Source organism: Myodes glareolus, chromosome 10 (genome assembly GCF_982192425.1).
Source record: "Myodes glareolus chromosome 10, mMyoGla1.1, whole genome shotgun sequence".
NCBI classification, from domain to species: Eukaryota; Metazoa; Chordata; class Mammalia; order Rodentia; family Cricetidae; genus Myodes; species Myodes glareolus.
The window spans coordinates 49,025,115-49,041,659 of record NC_142035.1 but is presented as its reverse complement, the minus strand read 5'-3'; the positions used below and the strand labels follow the sequence as shown (position 1 = coordinate 49,041,659).

Below are 16,545 nucleotides of genomic sequence, written 5' to 3'. Positions count from 1 at the left end.
CACACCTTTAATCCCAGCACTCAGAGGCAGAGGCAGGCAGAGCTCCGTGAGTCCAGGCTGATCTGCAGAGCTAGTTCTAGGACAGCCAAGGCTACACAAAGAAACCCAGTCTTTGGGGGTGGGGGAAGGACTGCCCCTGAACAGGTAGTGAGGTCTTTATAGGAGCAGCTCAGCCTCCCCCACTGTCCTGGTAAGGACAGTCCCTGCTTTCTTTGTGGTGAGCACAGCAGTGGGGTTGGGGGTGGTGCTGTGGAATCTCAGGAATCTCAGGTGTCATGGCCAGCTGGGGGTGGAGGTTAAGAGTGGAGAGTCTAGTAGAGAGGCGGAGACCATGCCCAGTGGGATGTTCGGGCAGCCTGGCTCCTCACACAGCCTGTTAGCTCAGTGTGCAGTGGGCACAGAAGAGCCCGGCCTTGCCCCAGTGCCGTGAAGGTTCCTGTTGATATACATATTCAGAGAGACTTTCAGCTCCAAGAGCAATGGCACTATACAGGCCTGGTGTAGCTCTCGTTCCTCAAAAGCCATTGCCTACGCTCATCAGAAACTGAGATGGAGGAAGTGGTGTGTTGTCCGGCTTTCCCTCCCACTCCAGCAGGCCCCGTAGAAGGGTAGAAGGGACGATACTCTAGCCATAAAACAGGAATGACGCCAGAGGGAGGGGGACTCCCTGTCTAGGAAGGCAGCAGGAGCCGGGCAAAAACACCTGTTCCTTGAGACAAGCCAGGCCAAAACAGGCCCTCGGCATAGAGCAACCTCAGCCCCTCTGAGAAGCTGTCAGCGCCCTTACAGGCAGAGCTTCCTGCTTCCTGCTCGACCCCTTTCATTACCCTCAGTTACTTCTTGAGGCCTTACTGTGTACACACTCAGCTCAGGCTCTTGGAGTCTCCATGGAGCCCCCAAATGAGTGGAGAGTCACCCCAGCCCATAATATGGAACATTTACAAGCCATCAGGAAACATCGGTGCATTCAAGAAAAAAAAAAAAAAAAAAAAGAGGAACGAGGCAGTGGAAAGCCAGAGCACACTTATAGACAGCGCGGTGAGGCAGCCTTCCCGAGGGGACAGCATTTGAATAGAGCAGGGAGAGCTGGAGCAAAGGAGGCAGGTAACTGGGGAAGGAGGGCTGCTGTCATAGCCAACAGCTTGTGCTAAGGCCCCGAGGCAGGGACTCACTGAGCGTGTTCGAGGGACACTAAGAATTTGAGCATGGTTGGCATGGGGCGAATCACGCGGAAGCATGACTGGCCCTGTGAGGCCTTTGGAGCTACTCGAGATTTTCTGATCTCATTTCAGAACCGATGAGGAAGGCTTCTGGGGAGGTTTGAATTAATGAAGAATGAGGTGGGAAAGTCCGAGGAGAAAGGAGCCAGAGAGAATGTGAGAAAAGCAGGGGCCAGAGCAGGGCCGGATGCTTGTAGTGTGGTCTTTGGTTTGTTATAACGAGAGAGCCAAGAAGATTGGCTAATGGGGCTATGTGTAGGGAGGAAGAAAAAGAGATGTGTAAAGGGGGCCCCAAGACACTATACCGGAGGTATCCCACCAGCAGAATCAAAATGGAGAAGGGGCCTTTATTCACACTTTAGGGATTTCAGTCATCTACCTCCTTCCGTCCCTCCCTTCCCTCCTCCTCTCCCCCCCTCCCCACACCCAATAATCCCGATTCCAACATGGTTTACAGACACACAGCGAGGGCTGGCAGACCCTGGAACAAACCAGGTCTCTCAGCCCCTGAGCTACGTGAGCCATCAATGGAGTTAAAGCCGTGTGACACTGTCAATTCATTCGCCAGAGCCCGCGTGTCCTGACTCACGCTATTGTCTCAGTGGTGAGGGGACCCAGAGAGGGTCCCGTGGAGTGTCCCAAGCTCTGGACAAAGCAAAAGCCAGTGTGTGAAGAGGCGGGGCAGTCTCACTGTTCCCTGTCATTTTAAAGCCTGCCTCTGGAGCCTTCAACTTGTGTGCCTTGGACAAGAACCTTACATTCTGCCTCAGTCTTTCTCACCTGTGGAGTGGGGATAAGATTGTCTCCAGGGATCCAGGTCAGAGAGTCACAGTGAGGAGTCAGAGACAGCGGACTTACAAGGGCTTACCCGTTGGCGTGGATGCTGATTAGCAGTTTTACCAGACACTCAGCCCTGGAACCCAGGTCTTTTGATATTCATAGATGTAATCAACATTCTGCCTGGGCACGCTGTGGGGAAGGCTCAGCTCAGCACAGCTGGGCTGGCTCTGGGTAGAAGCAGATCCCCAGAGCTGGAGAACAGTGTTTAGGGCCTGACAGTGCACCCCACCCCTGATGAGCTTAGTCTGGAGAGTAGCAAGCTGGCTGGCTAGCTGGCTGTCTGCTCACTGCCTGCTTGCTTGCCTGCTGAGTGGTTCAGTCTCTTATTTTCCTGGGAAAGCACTAATTACCACAAGGCTCCCGGGGGAGGGGGAAGAGGGGCTTGTGAATGATCTGTCTTAGACCCTCCCCACTTGGGAGCACTGTTGCCCTCTTAGAGAAGGTGCTGTCCTGACCTCCGCCTCCCCCACTGCCCCTCCCCCACCAAGAATACAGAGGGCGGAAGCAAACTGACCATCAGCAGGGAAGCTGGGGTTGGGCTCACAAACCATTCTCTGTCTTAGCTCACAGTGTGGTCCCCAGACCAGTGGCATCAGCTTCCTGGGGCCCTTGCTAAACATACAGATTCTCATGACACCTACTGAATTTGGGATGGGGTTTTGGAACCTCTGTTTAACCATCTTTCCAGGGGATCTGAAGTTCACCCACACTGGTAAAATCACAGATGTGGGGGGATGTGGTTGAAGAAGGGGTTGACACGTGTGGTCGCAGCACAGGCTGGTAGAGAGATACCTGCCTTCAGATGTGGGCTCTTGTGACTCCTCACTCAGCCAGCTGGGACAGATCACGTCATACACTTAATAGATACTAATTTACATCCCACTGTTCGGTGTTGAAAGTCCTGAGGCTACAGTTTCAGGGGGAAACAATTGTAATATGAATTATTTAACCCTTACGAGAAACATTTTGGGTAGGGCCCCATCACTGTCCTACTCGGCACAGGCGAGGAGGCCATGATGGTAACTTGCTCCGTGGCTAATTTCAGCATGCTAAACTTTGAGCCATTGGCTCTGTCCCCAGACACAACCACTGAACCTCTAGGCTGAGCCAATCTGTAGGGAGGCAGATGAAATGCAATAAGGGTCACCACAATGACACACATCAGCACATACTGATAAATAAATAAATAAATAGGGAAGAGGATGGGGCATAGCGTGCAGGGAGGGGGGCATGACCAACAGCGATCCCTGGCAAGACCATGCTGAGAGAGGTCTAGTAGGAGGGGTGTTTTCAAATGTTGCCTTTCTTTGCTGTAAAATGAAGTAGTGACCGGCACCCCTAACAGGTGTGGCATGACTATGTCGCAAGTACAAGACTGCAAAGCATGGTAGATGCTGAAAAAAAAATATAAGTATTATTATTGTTATATTGAGAGCTGAATTCAAATCTTGACTACTTGAGAGCCTAACAGCTGTGTGTCCTAGGTAAGTCACGACACCCCTCAGAGCCTCCCTTTCTACAGCTACAAAATGGGAATGACAGCAGCTACCCCCAGAAAGGGGCTGCTGTCAGGCTCCCAGTGGCCCACCTGAGGGTCAGGAAACACATGGGAGCTAGTCGATCGCCTCACTCCCCGCTTCCAGCCCGTTCAGCAGCTTCCTTCCAGTACAGCTGGCCCGTGCTCCCAGCCGCCCAGGGGTCTGTGATACTTATTTTTAATTGTTCTGGCTTCAGAGTCGAGGCCTCTAACTCTAAATGGCTCCTCTTGCCCTGCAAAAATAGGTCGTTGGCAGCTCGAGCCTCCTGACAGGTCCCACACAAAGGCAGCCAGGCCTGGCCTGCTGATGCCAGCCCTGGGCTATGGGAATAAAGAGCAAGCATGAGCAAGGCTGTATCAGCAGTGCTGAGTCTCTGCAGGCCCCAGCATGCCTGGCAGAATGGCCCTGGTCAAGTCAATGTCTGTCTGGCCTTGTTCCTTTCATCTAGAGATACAAAGGGGTAGAGTGGGGGGGCCTCAACGAGAGAACACGGATCTTTGGGCCTGGCGCACAAGGGGATGCTTTTGTCGCTCTTACAGAGGCCAGAACCTCCTGGGACTGCATTCACATCCTGGCCACTCACAGCTGCCGCTCATATTAAAGTTGTCTTTCTTAGTCCTTTTGCATGGACTGGGGCAAAAAAAAAAAAAAAAAAGCCCTTGTTGCTTAAGTGAAATCCCTTGTGTCTTAGCTTTGAAGTCCCCAGATTCTTCCCCTCCTCCTGCTCATTCAAGTCTCTCTGGTACTCCCGCAACACCTACACCACACGGGAAGGGATGAAATTAAATCTTTACTGTGCAGCCTCACAGAAAAGGAATCCTGGGCTGCCGAGAATGGACAGGAGAGAGGGGAGAAATGGGCACGGGTGAGAGGACACACAGTCTCCCCATCTTGCCTTTGGGAACTGCATTGCCCCTCTTCATGGGTGCCCTAGGCCCTTCTCTATGTATTCCTCCCTGGGCTACGGATGCTCACCTGACATGTGGAGCAGTACAGGTTAATCGGTCAGCTCCCTGAGCACACGGTCTTGTGCCTGGTCTGTTCCTCCCAGCCGCCACATCTCTACCCCTCAGCGCAGCGTCAAGCCCGTAGCAGACAATGCACATGACAAGTGCGTGAATGAATAATATCTGAATTACAGCACCCAGTCTGGCTGCTATGATCACTGGCCCGTATCAATTATCTGCCATAATCCCTGTGACCCCGGGAAGGCTGTACCGAAGCCCACTTAGCTCACCCGTTTGCCCACGAATCTCAGTGGACTCACAGTAACTGATGGGTGGGCACAAGTGACTTTTATGTGGACAAATGTCAACTCCCCCACACTTGGATGTGAGAGTGAAGGGGGTAGTTGGGAAGCTCTGCTGAGCGCCTTTGCCAAAGATGCTATATATAAATAGCAGGTGGTACAACGCTGCTTATTCTTCCTAATCCCCCGGCTGCTAATCCCAGGCCGCTCTGTATCTAGGAGTGTGTGCCTGCCCCAGAACTGTGTATGAGCAGCACAGGGCAGGAGGCCACATCATCTCTGACTCCAGCCCCCTGCTACCCCAGGCAGATTTTGAAGGCTCTACTGGACACCTCCATGGTCCTGCCTGACATCATCTAAAGAGCTGGAGACTCTCTGCAGCCTACTTCGGATGCTAGAACCAGGTTCTTTCTTGCCTAGTCCCTTGACTCCACACTCTCCTCCCTCCAGCTCTCTCTATTCTAAGTATAGTGGCCTCCTGAGCATATAAATCAAACATAGTAGTCCCTACTTGATCCTGCCTGCAGCGGTTCCCATGCACAGAGTCAATTCTCTTAAGTCTTCTGGACTACCCTCCAGACATGCTGGCTACACACCGTTGTCCTTAGCTAAATAAGTGAACGCACATGTGCGCACATACACTCCTTACCAGACCTTCTCTGTTCATTCTTTCGGCTTGAGTATGCCTGCATCTTCTACTAGACTGTGGGCGGGTTCTTGTTGTAATCCCCTAGGCCCAAAGATAGACAACTGATATTCCTGCTAGGGTTGCCCTGTGGTCCTCCCAGGACTGCTGCCAAACACTTCTCAAACACCATCCTTGCCCTTGGTACATGGTAAGCTCTTCTTAAAATGCAGTGCAAATATCAACTCATGTAACCCTCCCAATGGCAGTTCTGGGTCGCTGCTCACATTGGCCAGGCTGCTTAAAAGGAAGCCAAGACACAGAAACAAGGGTTTTCTCCAAGTCTGCAGCTTATAAACTGGGGAGAAAGGCTCTGAATCTTGGATGCTGGTCCCTCTGCCCAAGAGCTGCACCTTACTTGCCTCTCTGGAAGAAAAAACACAGAACCAGGATTTTGGCCAGAGGTGCAGAGGACAGAGGGGTGCCAATGCATAAGGGGCTTTCTGTCGAAGGACTGGCCTTAGGCAATCACCCTCGCTGTTTGAGCCTCAACATCCTCTTTATTAAGAGACCGATCCAGCAGGGCCCGCTTTGCTTCATTATGTTCCTCAACTGCCATCATGGGAAGCAAAATTGGCTATCTCTGAACTTCCTTCAACTCGGAAACTCTCCAATTAGTACAGGGTCTTGATGCCTCTTCCCCGCCTTGGTGCGCAGCCTTCTGCAGAGGACCAAACACTTGAGTGCTTCTGCTGTTCCCTCAAGGAAAGGCGGAGCCAGGGTGCATTTTGCATCCAGAGGCTCCTTTGGGATTATTAGTTCTCCTTTCTCCCATCTTCCTCATTAGGGTCACTGTTTTGCAGTCCAAGCCTCTCCCAGCACAATTCTGTCTGTGCCCTCTCCAACCTCAATCTATTCTCCTTGATGAGAAGGCCTCTGGTCAGTCTCCTCCCTAAGGCCCTCCAGCCCTACCCTTCTCCTTTCGCTGCCACCCCTTTCTTCCTGCTCCTCTCCCCCAGTGCGTCTTTACCAAGAGGCACTGAAGTCCTTCCTACACACACGCTATTTTTGTACCATCACTTTCTCCTTCCTCTCCCCCTTCCCCCTGCATTTACTTCCTGCTTTTGCTTTACCTCGGGCTAGCTTGGAAAGATTTGGGCCCCTAGTACCCACAAACACCAGGGGGCCGACCTTCTGCTTTGGGACACATGGACAGGGCCTCTTGGGGAGGGGCAGAAAGCAAGCCTCCCCGCCTCCTCCGTTCTCTACCCTGGGCCAGCACGTCGCGGGCAGCCTCTTGTCCACCGGAGGGGAGGACTGGCCAGGGTGAGAGACCGAGGCCAGTGGCAATCGGCCGCCGCTTCCCCAGTCCACCTTAAGAGGACGGAGTAGCCAGCCCGCGGCGCCGACCTCAGAAAAACAAGTTTGCGCAAAGTGCTGCGCGGCCAGCCTCTGGGCAGCGGGAGCGGTGCTTCCACCGCCTGGCAGCCCTGCGCGCGGCGGCGCAGGTCCGAGCGGCTGGCGGGGACCCGCACGGGCTGAGCGGGCTCGCGCAGAGCCGAGGCGGGCGGCGCAGCTCGCGGGGCGCACTGGGGCGCGGGCGGGAAGGTGCGGGCGCGGGGCGGGGGCGCTCGGCCGGGCCGCCCTCGCGCTGGCCTCGCGACGGCTCCGCGCCGCCCGCACTCGCTCTGCGAGCTGTCTCTGCTCGCGCTCGCTCTCGGTGCTCCGTCCCCGCTCCCTCTCCCTCTTCCTCTCCCCCTCTCTCCCTCTCCCTCGCTATCCGCTCCCCCGCCCCCGTGCCTCTGGCTCTGCGCCTGGCTCCCTCGGGTCTGCTCCCCTTTCCCGCCGGCCTGGCCCGGCGTCACGCTCCCGGAGTCTCCCCGCTCGGCGTTTCATTGTAGGAGGGGGTCAGATCACCCCGCCGGGCGGTGGCGCTGGGGGGCAGCGGAGGGGGAGGGGCCTTAGTCGTTCGCCCGCGCCGCCCGCCCGCCTGCCGAGCGCGCTCACCACCGCTCTCCCTCCTTGCTCTGCAGCCGCGGCCCATGGAGCCCGCCGGCCCGGCCCCTGGCCGCCTAGGGCCGCTGCTGCTCTGCCTGCTGCTCTTCGCGCCCTGTTCCTGTTCAGGTAAGCACCCTCAGCTCCCCACTGCCACCTTCCCCAAGCTGCGGGCTCAGGCCCCGCACACTGCCGCTCAGCTCATGTCGACGGATGCCTGTAACTGGGGTTACAGATGCAGAATTGAGGCCCAGAGAGGGTCAGCCACTTGCCCAAGGTCACATAGCCAAGGCTAGAAGCCAGGATAGAACTCTTCTTCTACGGATCTGCCCTGTGGACTGTGACTGGGTAGCCCTGCGCTGAGCAGCAAGGTATAGGAATGAGTTGGTTTTTACCGTACCCCTTGCCCAACCCGAATGAGGAGGTAGGCTGGCAATAGCTTTCGGCAGTAGGGCGCCTGGCTTCCCTAGTAGCTCCCTTGCTAGACTTGATTGGAGAGAGAGTGGGGGGCAGAGGTCCTCCCGCGCTGCTGGACTGTTGGGATGAGGGAAGAGTGAGCTCTCACCCTAGTACCAGAACAAGCGCTGTTAGTATATGGAGGTGTCGGGGGAAGGAAGAGAGGCCTGGGTAACCAGCAGACCCTTGGGAAACACAGTGGGTTTACCTGTGGTGGCACAGCCTCTCCCTGGATGATCTCCTCCTGCTGCCCTCCTGCCTTCCTTAGGCAGGCTTCCAGAAGCTCCCTGCAGTTCCCGCATGTACCTGTGGCTCTGAGCTTGTATTCTTTGTTGGTCTACATCAAACACCTGGCTGTCTCCAGCAGGAGGGCTCTGAAGGCCGGTTGGCCAAGGAGTGAGGTCACCATTCAGGAGTCCTGCATCTTAAAAGGGTTTTGCAAAAATCCCGGGTCTCTCCAGGAAGGATAGGAAGGTCAGAGACATGGCTGGGGAGGGAGATAAGGGGGCCTTGTTTAGCGTCTTCTTGGATCGGTGTTATGAGCATAGGGATCTCTGTACCACCCTGCTTTTGCAGGGAGGTAAAGATATTCTCGGCATTCCCTCTTCACCGACGTTTGCCTAGAGCCTGGCGTCCGATAGCAGCATAGAAAGAGGGGCGAGAGAACCAGCCCCAGGGAAGAGAGAACAGGCAAGCTGGAAGAGGTGGGGCAGCCAGGAGGTTCCCCTGATCCCCGGGAGCCCACCAAGTGCCCCTCCCCATTCATAGTTTTCAGTCACTGTTGGGTCCTTTCAGGGCCAACTGATGCATTTCTCCTCTCTCCTGTGAGTGGTGCTGGGGCCTGGTCTCTTCCTCCTGCCTCACCAGTGCCCCAGTCTTGCCCTGCCATCCTCCAGGACTCGGGAACCCACAGGCATCTCTCTGAAGTCCAGAAAGCTGGGCCCAGATTAATATCTAAATGCTTACCCTAGACCTCTTTCTGACCAGGCCCCTATGGTTCAGTCCCAGGCAAATGGGTAGTGACTGACAAGTGTTCAACCCAGCAGCCTGCCCTTCCTGGGCTCTGGCTGGGGGATGACAGCACCTTTCTTAAGAGCCTATCTATCCCCCTTTCCCCACCCTGACTTTTAAAAACTATCTATAAAATGATAAAGATGAACCTTCTATTCCAACCCATTCAGCATCCGTAACCTGAAATGGTGGGAGCAGTGGAGGATCATAGGTTAACTTCATAGTGTTAAGTCTTGGGAGTTGAGAATGAGATTCTCGGTGAGGAAGGGAGGGGTGTATGGCCATTGAGCTGCAGCCTCCCAGCAGCCTGCACCCTGAGTCCACTGGGGCTCAGTGTCAAGCTCACATCTTACCTATGGGAGGGGACTTCAGCCCCCACTGGACTCAGTCTCCCTTATTTAGGGTGTGGTATTTACAGCCAAGAAGAAGTCAGCTAGAAGGACGGGCAGGTAGAAGGCAGTTGTCCAGTTTTCTAGGAACATGGATTTGTTTGAGCAAGGAACCCAAATGTCAGCTTAGAGAAGACAGCTTTGGGTGGAATGACTGCTGTCTCTGGCAGAACTGCCGTCCTGGGAGGTGTCATGTGATTGCTGGGCTTCACAAGATCATTGCTTGGGTGAAGGGAGCTGGTCATGTGAATTATTGCCTCCGGGAGGCAGGAGAGGAAGTTTCTAAAGATTGCGCTTGACACAGATGATGCCAAAGGAAAATTCTAAAAAGACTCCGGTGAAGTCACCGCCGTGGGTTCTTGCAGCCGGTGTAGGGACCAAGTCTGAGATTCCCAATGAGATGGGAACAGGCTTCACAGTCAGCTACAGGATGCTTACCTGGCGCCGGCTGGGACTCTTCTGCTCCAGTAGGAGGTGGCCGAGGGAAGTTGAGGTTCCAGTTTTGAGGGCCAGCGGCCCCCTCCAGTGAACCTGTGACCCTTGGGTAGATGCTAGCATGCCGGTGGCTCCTCTGTGCTTTCCTAAGCCCTATAGCTCTTCTCACTTCCTCTTTCATAGGAAAAAGGGGATGCAGTGGGGGCTAGCTGCGATGCTTGAGGTGCAGAGGATTTTGGAAGGTTCACTGAAGGCTTGGTGTTCTCTGGCTACTTTGTAGCCATTAATTTTCCCTGCCCCCATGCCATGGGGACACACGGGCTGATTTTTCTATGCTTGCACTCAGACCATAAGAAGTCCTGATTTGAACTGTGTGTCGAGAGAGGGAAGAGAACCCATGTTTACTAAGTAGCTCGCTGCGTTCCAGGCCTGGTACTTTGTCTACACAGCCCCATTTACCAGCAGTGTGCCATTTGGCTCTTCTTACCAGTGATATACAGATGAGGAAAACTGAGTCCAAAACTTGTCCCGGGTGTAAGTGGTAAAGGAGCCAGAATTCCGGATTCAGCTTCTTCTGTCATCATGGGCTGATGGAAATGGCTTGGGAGCACACAGTCCACACTGTTGGGGTAAGAAGAGCCACCTGAGGCTTAGCTGGAGAGTTATGGGGAGGCCCCTGTGAGAAAGGGCTTTTGGTTGAGTCTCCCTGCAGCCCACTGAGCGGGGCACCGGCAGCCTCTTGGCTGCACAGATGTCAGTACACGGGGAGTGATGTGGCTCGAACAGAGGCCCCATCTGGGCTGGTGAGCTCTGGATTCCCCGGCGCTGGAATGCTCCTCCCTGCGTCTTGCCCTTTGCGACAGATGGAGCGCAGTGGGCGAAAGGAAGGGAGTCTAAAAGTGCTGAGTGGCTCCCACATGCACCCCCTCGCTGCTTGCGGTGCCTGCGTGTGACAGGTTATTTCTTATTTGTCATCATGGGCTGATGGAAGCGGACCCTCCTTAACTGTGCTCATTCTCCTGTGCACAGCTGTGCAGACAGCTCTGACCATGCCATCATGTCACGCCCCAGCTCCACCACTCCGGGGTGGTTTTTTGAACTAAATTTCCTGGAAGAAAAAAAAAAGTAACACCAGGGCCTGGGTGCTCCCCCCCCCCCCGCCCCAGCAGACCTCAGTTCCTACATGTTTTCCAACAGGCATACGTGTTCATATGCTATGAGGTCACAGGGCTTCTCCACTGTAGACTGAAGTCTGAATGGCCACTCACACACCTCAAAAGACCAGAGGAATCCCACATGGGAGACCCCCACCACCACCACCGCATGAACAAGGGGCATTTGATTTGTACTATCTCTGTTAATGGGCAACCTAACCCAGTTTGGCTCTTGGACAAATCCGTGTGCCCGGCTAACTTCTTATCTCTCTACTTTTGCTTCTGCTGTTCCATCAGAAATAACCTTTCCTGCACTTCCTTGCCTCCCTTTGTCTTAACCCTCTTCCTCCCAGGTTCACTCTATATGCCTCCTGCTCCAAGGAGCTGACTCCTTTGACCCTCTCCCATGACTTTATCCATTCCTCTCTGAGGCTACTTACTGCATCTTCTTTGGTGCCTGCGTATTGCGTGTTTAACTCTGAGATCTGCTTCTGCAGCCTCACTGACTATTAGCCTCATCGTGTACACCCAACAGGGCCAGGACCCCCCGGGGAGTCAGGTCTGGTCCTGCCACCTCCTTGAACAATTTGTTGGACTTCTCTGGATGTCATTAACAGCCCTTTCTCAAGGAATAAGTCAATTAATGCAAATTCAGATGGTGTTTGAAGCATGCCTGGTGTCTGTAAGTTATCATGCAGTCTCTGCTTGATGCTTTTTGACTTGCCCGTCCTGGTACCTGTTAGCTCTCATGCAGCCAATGCTTCATCCTGTTTGACTTGCTCATATATAAAACGGGGATGGATTTTTGTAAAGCAGTCCATCTAGCGTGGCTCCTGCACATAGTGGGCACTCAGAAGACAAGGACCACAAGTAAGTAAATGTCAGTATGACTCAGTGATCTCTTTTCCCCTGAAGCTTTCTCCTGGGGGATGGACAGGTTGTGAGGAAACCAGCACTGTGATCTAATTGCCTTGTTAGTGCCAATGAGCTCTGGACCCAACCTGACTCTAGGTGTCTCCCTCTGGACTCAGTGTCTGGAATTGTGGCTTCCCAACCCTGGAAAGCTGGAGGAGGCTGGGAGCTGCTGCTTGTGCAGTGGGCTAGAGGGCCGACTGAGCTTAGCACAGGTCTCCAGATACAGTCAGGTCAGGCCAGGCCCAGGAGGGAGATGCCAGGTCTCCTACAATACAAGCCAACACTTTTAAAACGGGGCTGGGCATTTCCACTGTGAAAGCCAGAGTTCTGGCAAGATCCTGGATTCGGTGAGAAAATGCTAAAAATAATCATCATAATCCTGGCCTTCCGTGCTACGGTGTGTGATCCTAGTGGGTCTCAGAGCTACCCTGGGGGAATGCACCATTGATGATTGATCATCTAGCCCACTTGACCAGCGAGGGGATGATGGCTCAGCAAGGTGTCTGCATCGGATGGCCACCCAGATCAATCAGCCTGGACTTCAAAGCCTGTGCTCCACCAGGCTTTAGACATCTCCTTTCTTTGCTTGACAAGTAGGGAGGCCGATGACCAGGGCTTCCGGCACCCCGCTCTCTTGAGAGAGCTCATATAGTTTTATCGATCAGTGTATCCTCCAGGAGATGAGGACAGCAGATGTTTCCAAAATGTGCTCCCACACATGCTGGGGGGGGTCTATTATGATGGCTGATGCCGTTTTCCTGTTCATATGGGGTTCCTGGAACCCTGGCAGGATGGGTCTTCCCTGTCAAGTGCCTTGCCAAGCTTTTGGTCCAGGAAGATGTGGAACAGCGGAGGCAGGAGTAGAAAGCATACAGCGTGGTCCTCGGCGCCAGAAGGATTTCCTGGCACATCCATTTGGGGCTCTGAAGCTTCAGAGCAGTTTAGTAGCTGAGGACATGAGATGCTGGGGTCGGAGGAGATGGGACACTGGAGTGAGCAGCTGCTGGGGAAAGTGGCTAGAATGGATGATGGCCATACCAGGTCCATACAGACATTGCCCCGTTCTCCATGCCAACCATCCATACCTTCCAGAAGCGGAAGCATAAGGTGGCAGAGAATGCTCAGTGTACCTGTCCTTGGCACAAAACACATGATGTCTTCCCATATTCTTCCATTTTTTGGAAACTTCAGACATGTGCAGACTAGGAAGAAATGATAAAATGGTCCCAGCTTCAATACCAAACGACCTTCTGTCTTTCTTGTTTCTCCTGGCTTTCCTGGGTTATGTGAACAGGCACAAGGAGTCTTGCATAGCACATTGTTCACAGCCATTCCTCATGGATGCTCAGATTGCACGTCTTCCTTTGCGCTGTTGTCCGATCTTCACAGAGAGCCAAAAGTATGGACTTTAGCCATTTAATAGATGAAGAGACCGAGGCTCCCAAAAACCAAGCAAGGCTCCTTCCAAGCCACTCAGCCAGCTAGAACCCAAGCCATAGTCTGCTTACTCTTGATTGCTGTGCTGTCCGTATCAGGGTAATTTCAGTTATATTTGTGCAGTGTTTTTGAGTATGTGACAGGTGCCACTGGACTGAACAGCTGCTTCAGGTTCAGGTCCCTGGAGCTGTGGCTGTGAATAAGGTAGGCACAGCCCCTGTTCTCATGAGCTGGCATTCTAAAGAGAAAGCAAAAACAAACCCAAGTAAACAAATGATAGGCTGTCGCCAGCCATTTCTATCTATGCTTGCTTGTTTCTTGCTTGGTTCTTTCAGCCCAGTCTCCCCAGCTAGGATGCAGGCTTATATGAGGGTAGAGACGGTGACGCCAAGCCTACTGGGACCTTAGCCCGGGACCTGGCCCACAGTGGGTGGGTCAGTCTACGTTAGTGGACTAGAAGAACAACATACATATGAAACCCCCCTTTTTAAAGAGAAGGCCTGCAAGCCATGAGGTTGCACGGGCAGAGACTGCTTCCCCAGATGCCACAAAGTCCTCCTCCAGGGCCCAGGCCATGACTATGCTACAAATCTCTCCCAATGTGCTGCAATCCCAGGAAGCGCACGCCAGTGTCTGATACGGAGGCAACTGAGCAGCCCCAGCACGGGTGTGTAAATCCCACTGTACACACGCTCCCGCTTCAGACTCCATGGTGATAGTCACCTCACAGGTGCTAATGCTGGCGTGGGAAGTGCTGTGCGGTCTGGGCCAGGCATTGTGAAGAGGACCCCAATCCTGTGACTTCACCAAGTTAGGCAGTCTGGTGAGAGACGGTGAAGACGTCCAGAAAGGTGTGAGTGAGGCCCCCCCAACCACCCTGTGACCTTGACCCCATGGTACTCCAGAATCAGGCAGTGATGGTTCTGTCCTGCTGGGTCCCTGCAGAGGCTTCATTCCTGAGGCCTGCTCTGCTCTGTTCGGCGTTGGTGGTCTTTAGGAGTCTTCATGGTCCTGTATGTCCTAGCCTCATGCTGTGTGGACTCCAGAGGGCAAGTAGAGTCCCCAACCTCACTGAATTTTCCTTCTAAAAGGGAGGCTTCGATAGGTCTCTCCAGCTGAGGCACCCTGGCCAGCTTCTTCTTTGGCACAGGAGACCATGCGACAGGCACCCCTGTGTGCTCATTCCTGGCTGACACTGGGACACACGTCTTCTTTCTGCTCTGTGCACCCTGGCTTCCCCATCTGCAATCTGGAACCCACTCTCACCGTTCTTGCCTGCACAGAGGCTGTGAAGGTTAAGGGAACTAATAGCTGAGCTGGAAAAGCTCTACGAGAGGGATCAGTGAATCACGTCAGCTTAGCTGGGGAGAGAGCCCACCCGGAGACTGTCTTCTGCTGGCTCGGGGCACGATAACTGTGGTGGATGATGTTTAATACGTGTTGTTGCCTTTAGTAAAGCCATAAGCCTGACCAGGAGAATGCGCACAGACCCGTGACAGCCTAAGAATGTAGAACCCTGAGCAGAAGGCCCCGTCTTGAGAGACGCACCCTCATAGGGTGGTGCCAGGTCTCAGGCTTGAGTAGCAACAGCTGTCATCTTATGGGGCTATCTGGTCTGTCCATTGCCCTAGGAGGGCATGCTGGGCAGCATGGTGCTTCTTTCAGAGCAAGTCAGGACTGGAAGTTGGGAGGCAGCCAATGGGTTCCTAACCTCCACCCTCTCTTCCGGGAGGGAAAAAGGCTCTTAGGTTTCTGAGACACCACTCTAGTGACTGTGACAGTAATGACTTCAACCTCTCTCAGCGACTTCTGGTCCCCAGAGGTCCATTACGGTTCAAAGGGCATTCACAGTACACATATGTTTGCAGTTTTTGTGGATTTTTTTTTCCTTTTCTTTTTTCCCAGCCATTGGGCAAACATGGCCAGGCCATAATCATTGCTTTGTCACCTTCAGGGTCTGTCTGACCCAGCTGCTGCTCATCAAGTCACTAGCCAGTGTGTCAGTCTGCGCCGTGGTTTTGTGTATTTTAGGGCAGAGAGACCCCGAAGCCCCTCCAGCTGAAGGACATAGACATCTGTTTTCTCCTCCTTTAAACACCCAGACACACGGGAGTCGCTGCCTGCACTGAGCACTTGCCCTCCTGGGTCCGGCACTGAGCTCCTTAAGCGTGCTGGCCCCTTCCACCTGTGGCATAAACCTAATAGCAACACTATCCTCATTCTACAGTGAAGCCAGAGGTCCACAGTGCTTAGGATGCTAACTGGACTCTCACTGGGAGGAGGATGAGACTCCAAACCAAGACATAACTTTTAGCAAATGCCGGGTGCTGCTCTAAGCCAGAGGAGTGAAACTGAGTCCCTGTTCTCAGAGTACTTACGAGTCAGTCCAAGGTGGAGAATCGGACACTAAGAACACAAAGTAAATGTGCAGTGTGTTAAGTAGTAGGTGATACATGAAAAACTCACACAGAGAAAAGCGTGGGGCATACCATTTCACGCAGGTGGCAGGGAATGTTCCAGATAGACCTGCGTGAGGGGTCGTGCCATGTATGTGAACATCTAAGGAATGAGCAATGGGCAGCTGGGATGGCACATGCCGAGGCTCTGGGGTGGTCAGGGAATCTGGTATGATAGCAAAAGAGCAAGGACACAGGGTTCTGCGGGGGTGGGGCACTGTAAGGATCCTGGGTCTCGGTGTAGTGGGGGCCTCATCAAAGAACAGAGGGGAGATGCCCCTGGTTCAAGCCTTGAGTGCGAGGGAGCGTGGCTTGTGGAGAGATGAGGTGGAGTCAAGGAGGCCACTGGGGCGGAGTGCAGTGGAGCGGGAAGTGGAATAGGAAGATGGAGTTCATCCATAGCTTGGGATTTGAGCCAGCAGGATTTGCTAATGGGTGGAGTGTGCAGCCTGGGAGAGAGGAATGAGAGGCCACGTGGCTCTCCACTCAGCTCCCCACCACTGAACATGTGTTTTCAAGTAGGGGCAGGGCTGGATCCCTGCTTACAGATGAGGGAGCTGCTTTGCCAAGTCACCCCTCTGGGGACAAGACATGCAGGCCTCTAACCCCAAGCCAGAGCTCGGCACTGTCTGGGTACCTTAGGGGTTTACTGCCTCACAGAGAAGCCACCAGGGATGTGGCACTATGCCTGGTCCCTGCCTGCGAGGCCCTTGCCTCAGCTCACCTCTGCCTTTACTCATGGTTTCTCCTGCTTTTACCTGGTCTCTGTCGGCTTCAGGACCCGGCTCAGGGACCACCACCTTCAGGAGGTCTTCCTGGAGTCAG

The 16,545-nt window shown here is 53.8% G+C and overlaps 1 protein-coding gene across 4 annotated transcripts in view; it reads left to right on the top strand.

Annotated features, from left to right (window-relative positions):
* The first annotated feature begins 6,656 nt into the window (after positions 1–6,656).
* Sirpa (signal regulatory protein alpha) overlaps positions 6,657–16,545 on the top strand; it is a 38,043-nt gene continuing 28,154 nt past the window's right edge. The window contains exons 1-2 of one of the 4 annotated variants that reach the window (XM_087911210.1): positions 6,657–6,980; positions 7,506–7,596. In XM_087911210.1, coding sequence (XP_087767336.1) covers positions 7,515–7,596 — 82 coding nt within the window. In that variant the 5' untranslated portion in view covers positions 6,657–6,980; positions 7,506–7,514. Of the gene's footprint in view, positions 6,981–7,505; positions 7,597–16,545 lie in introns of those variants that run through there. The other 3 variants (XM_087911208.1, XM_087911207.1, XM_087911209.1) reach the window with 3 other exon arrangements.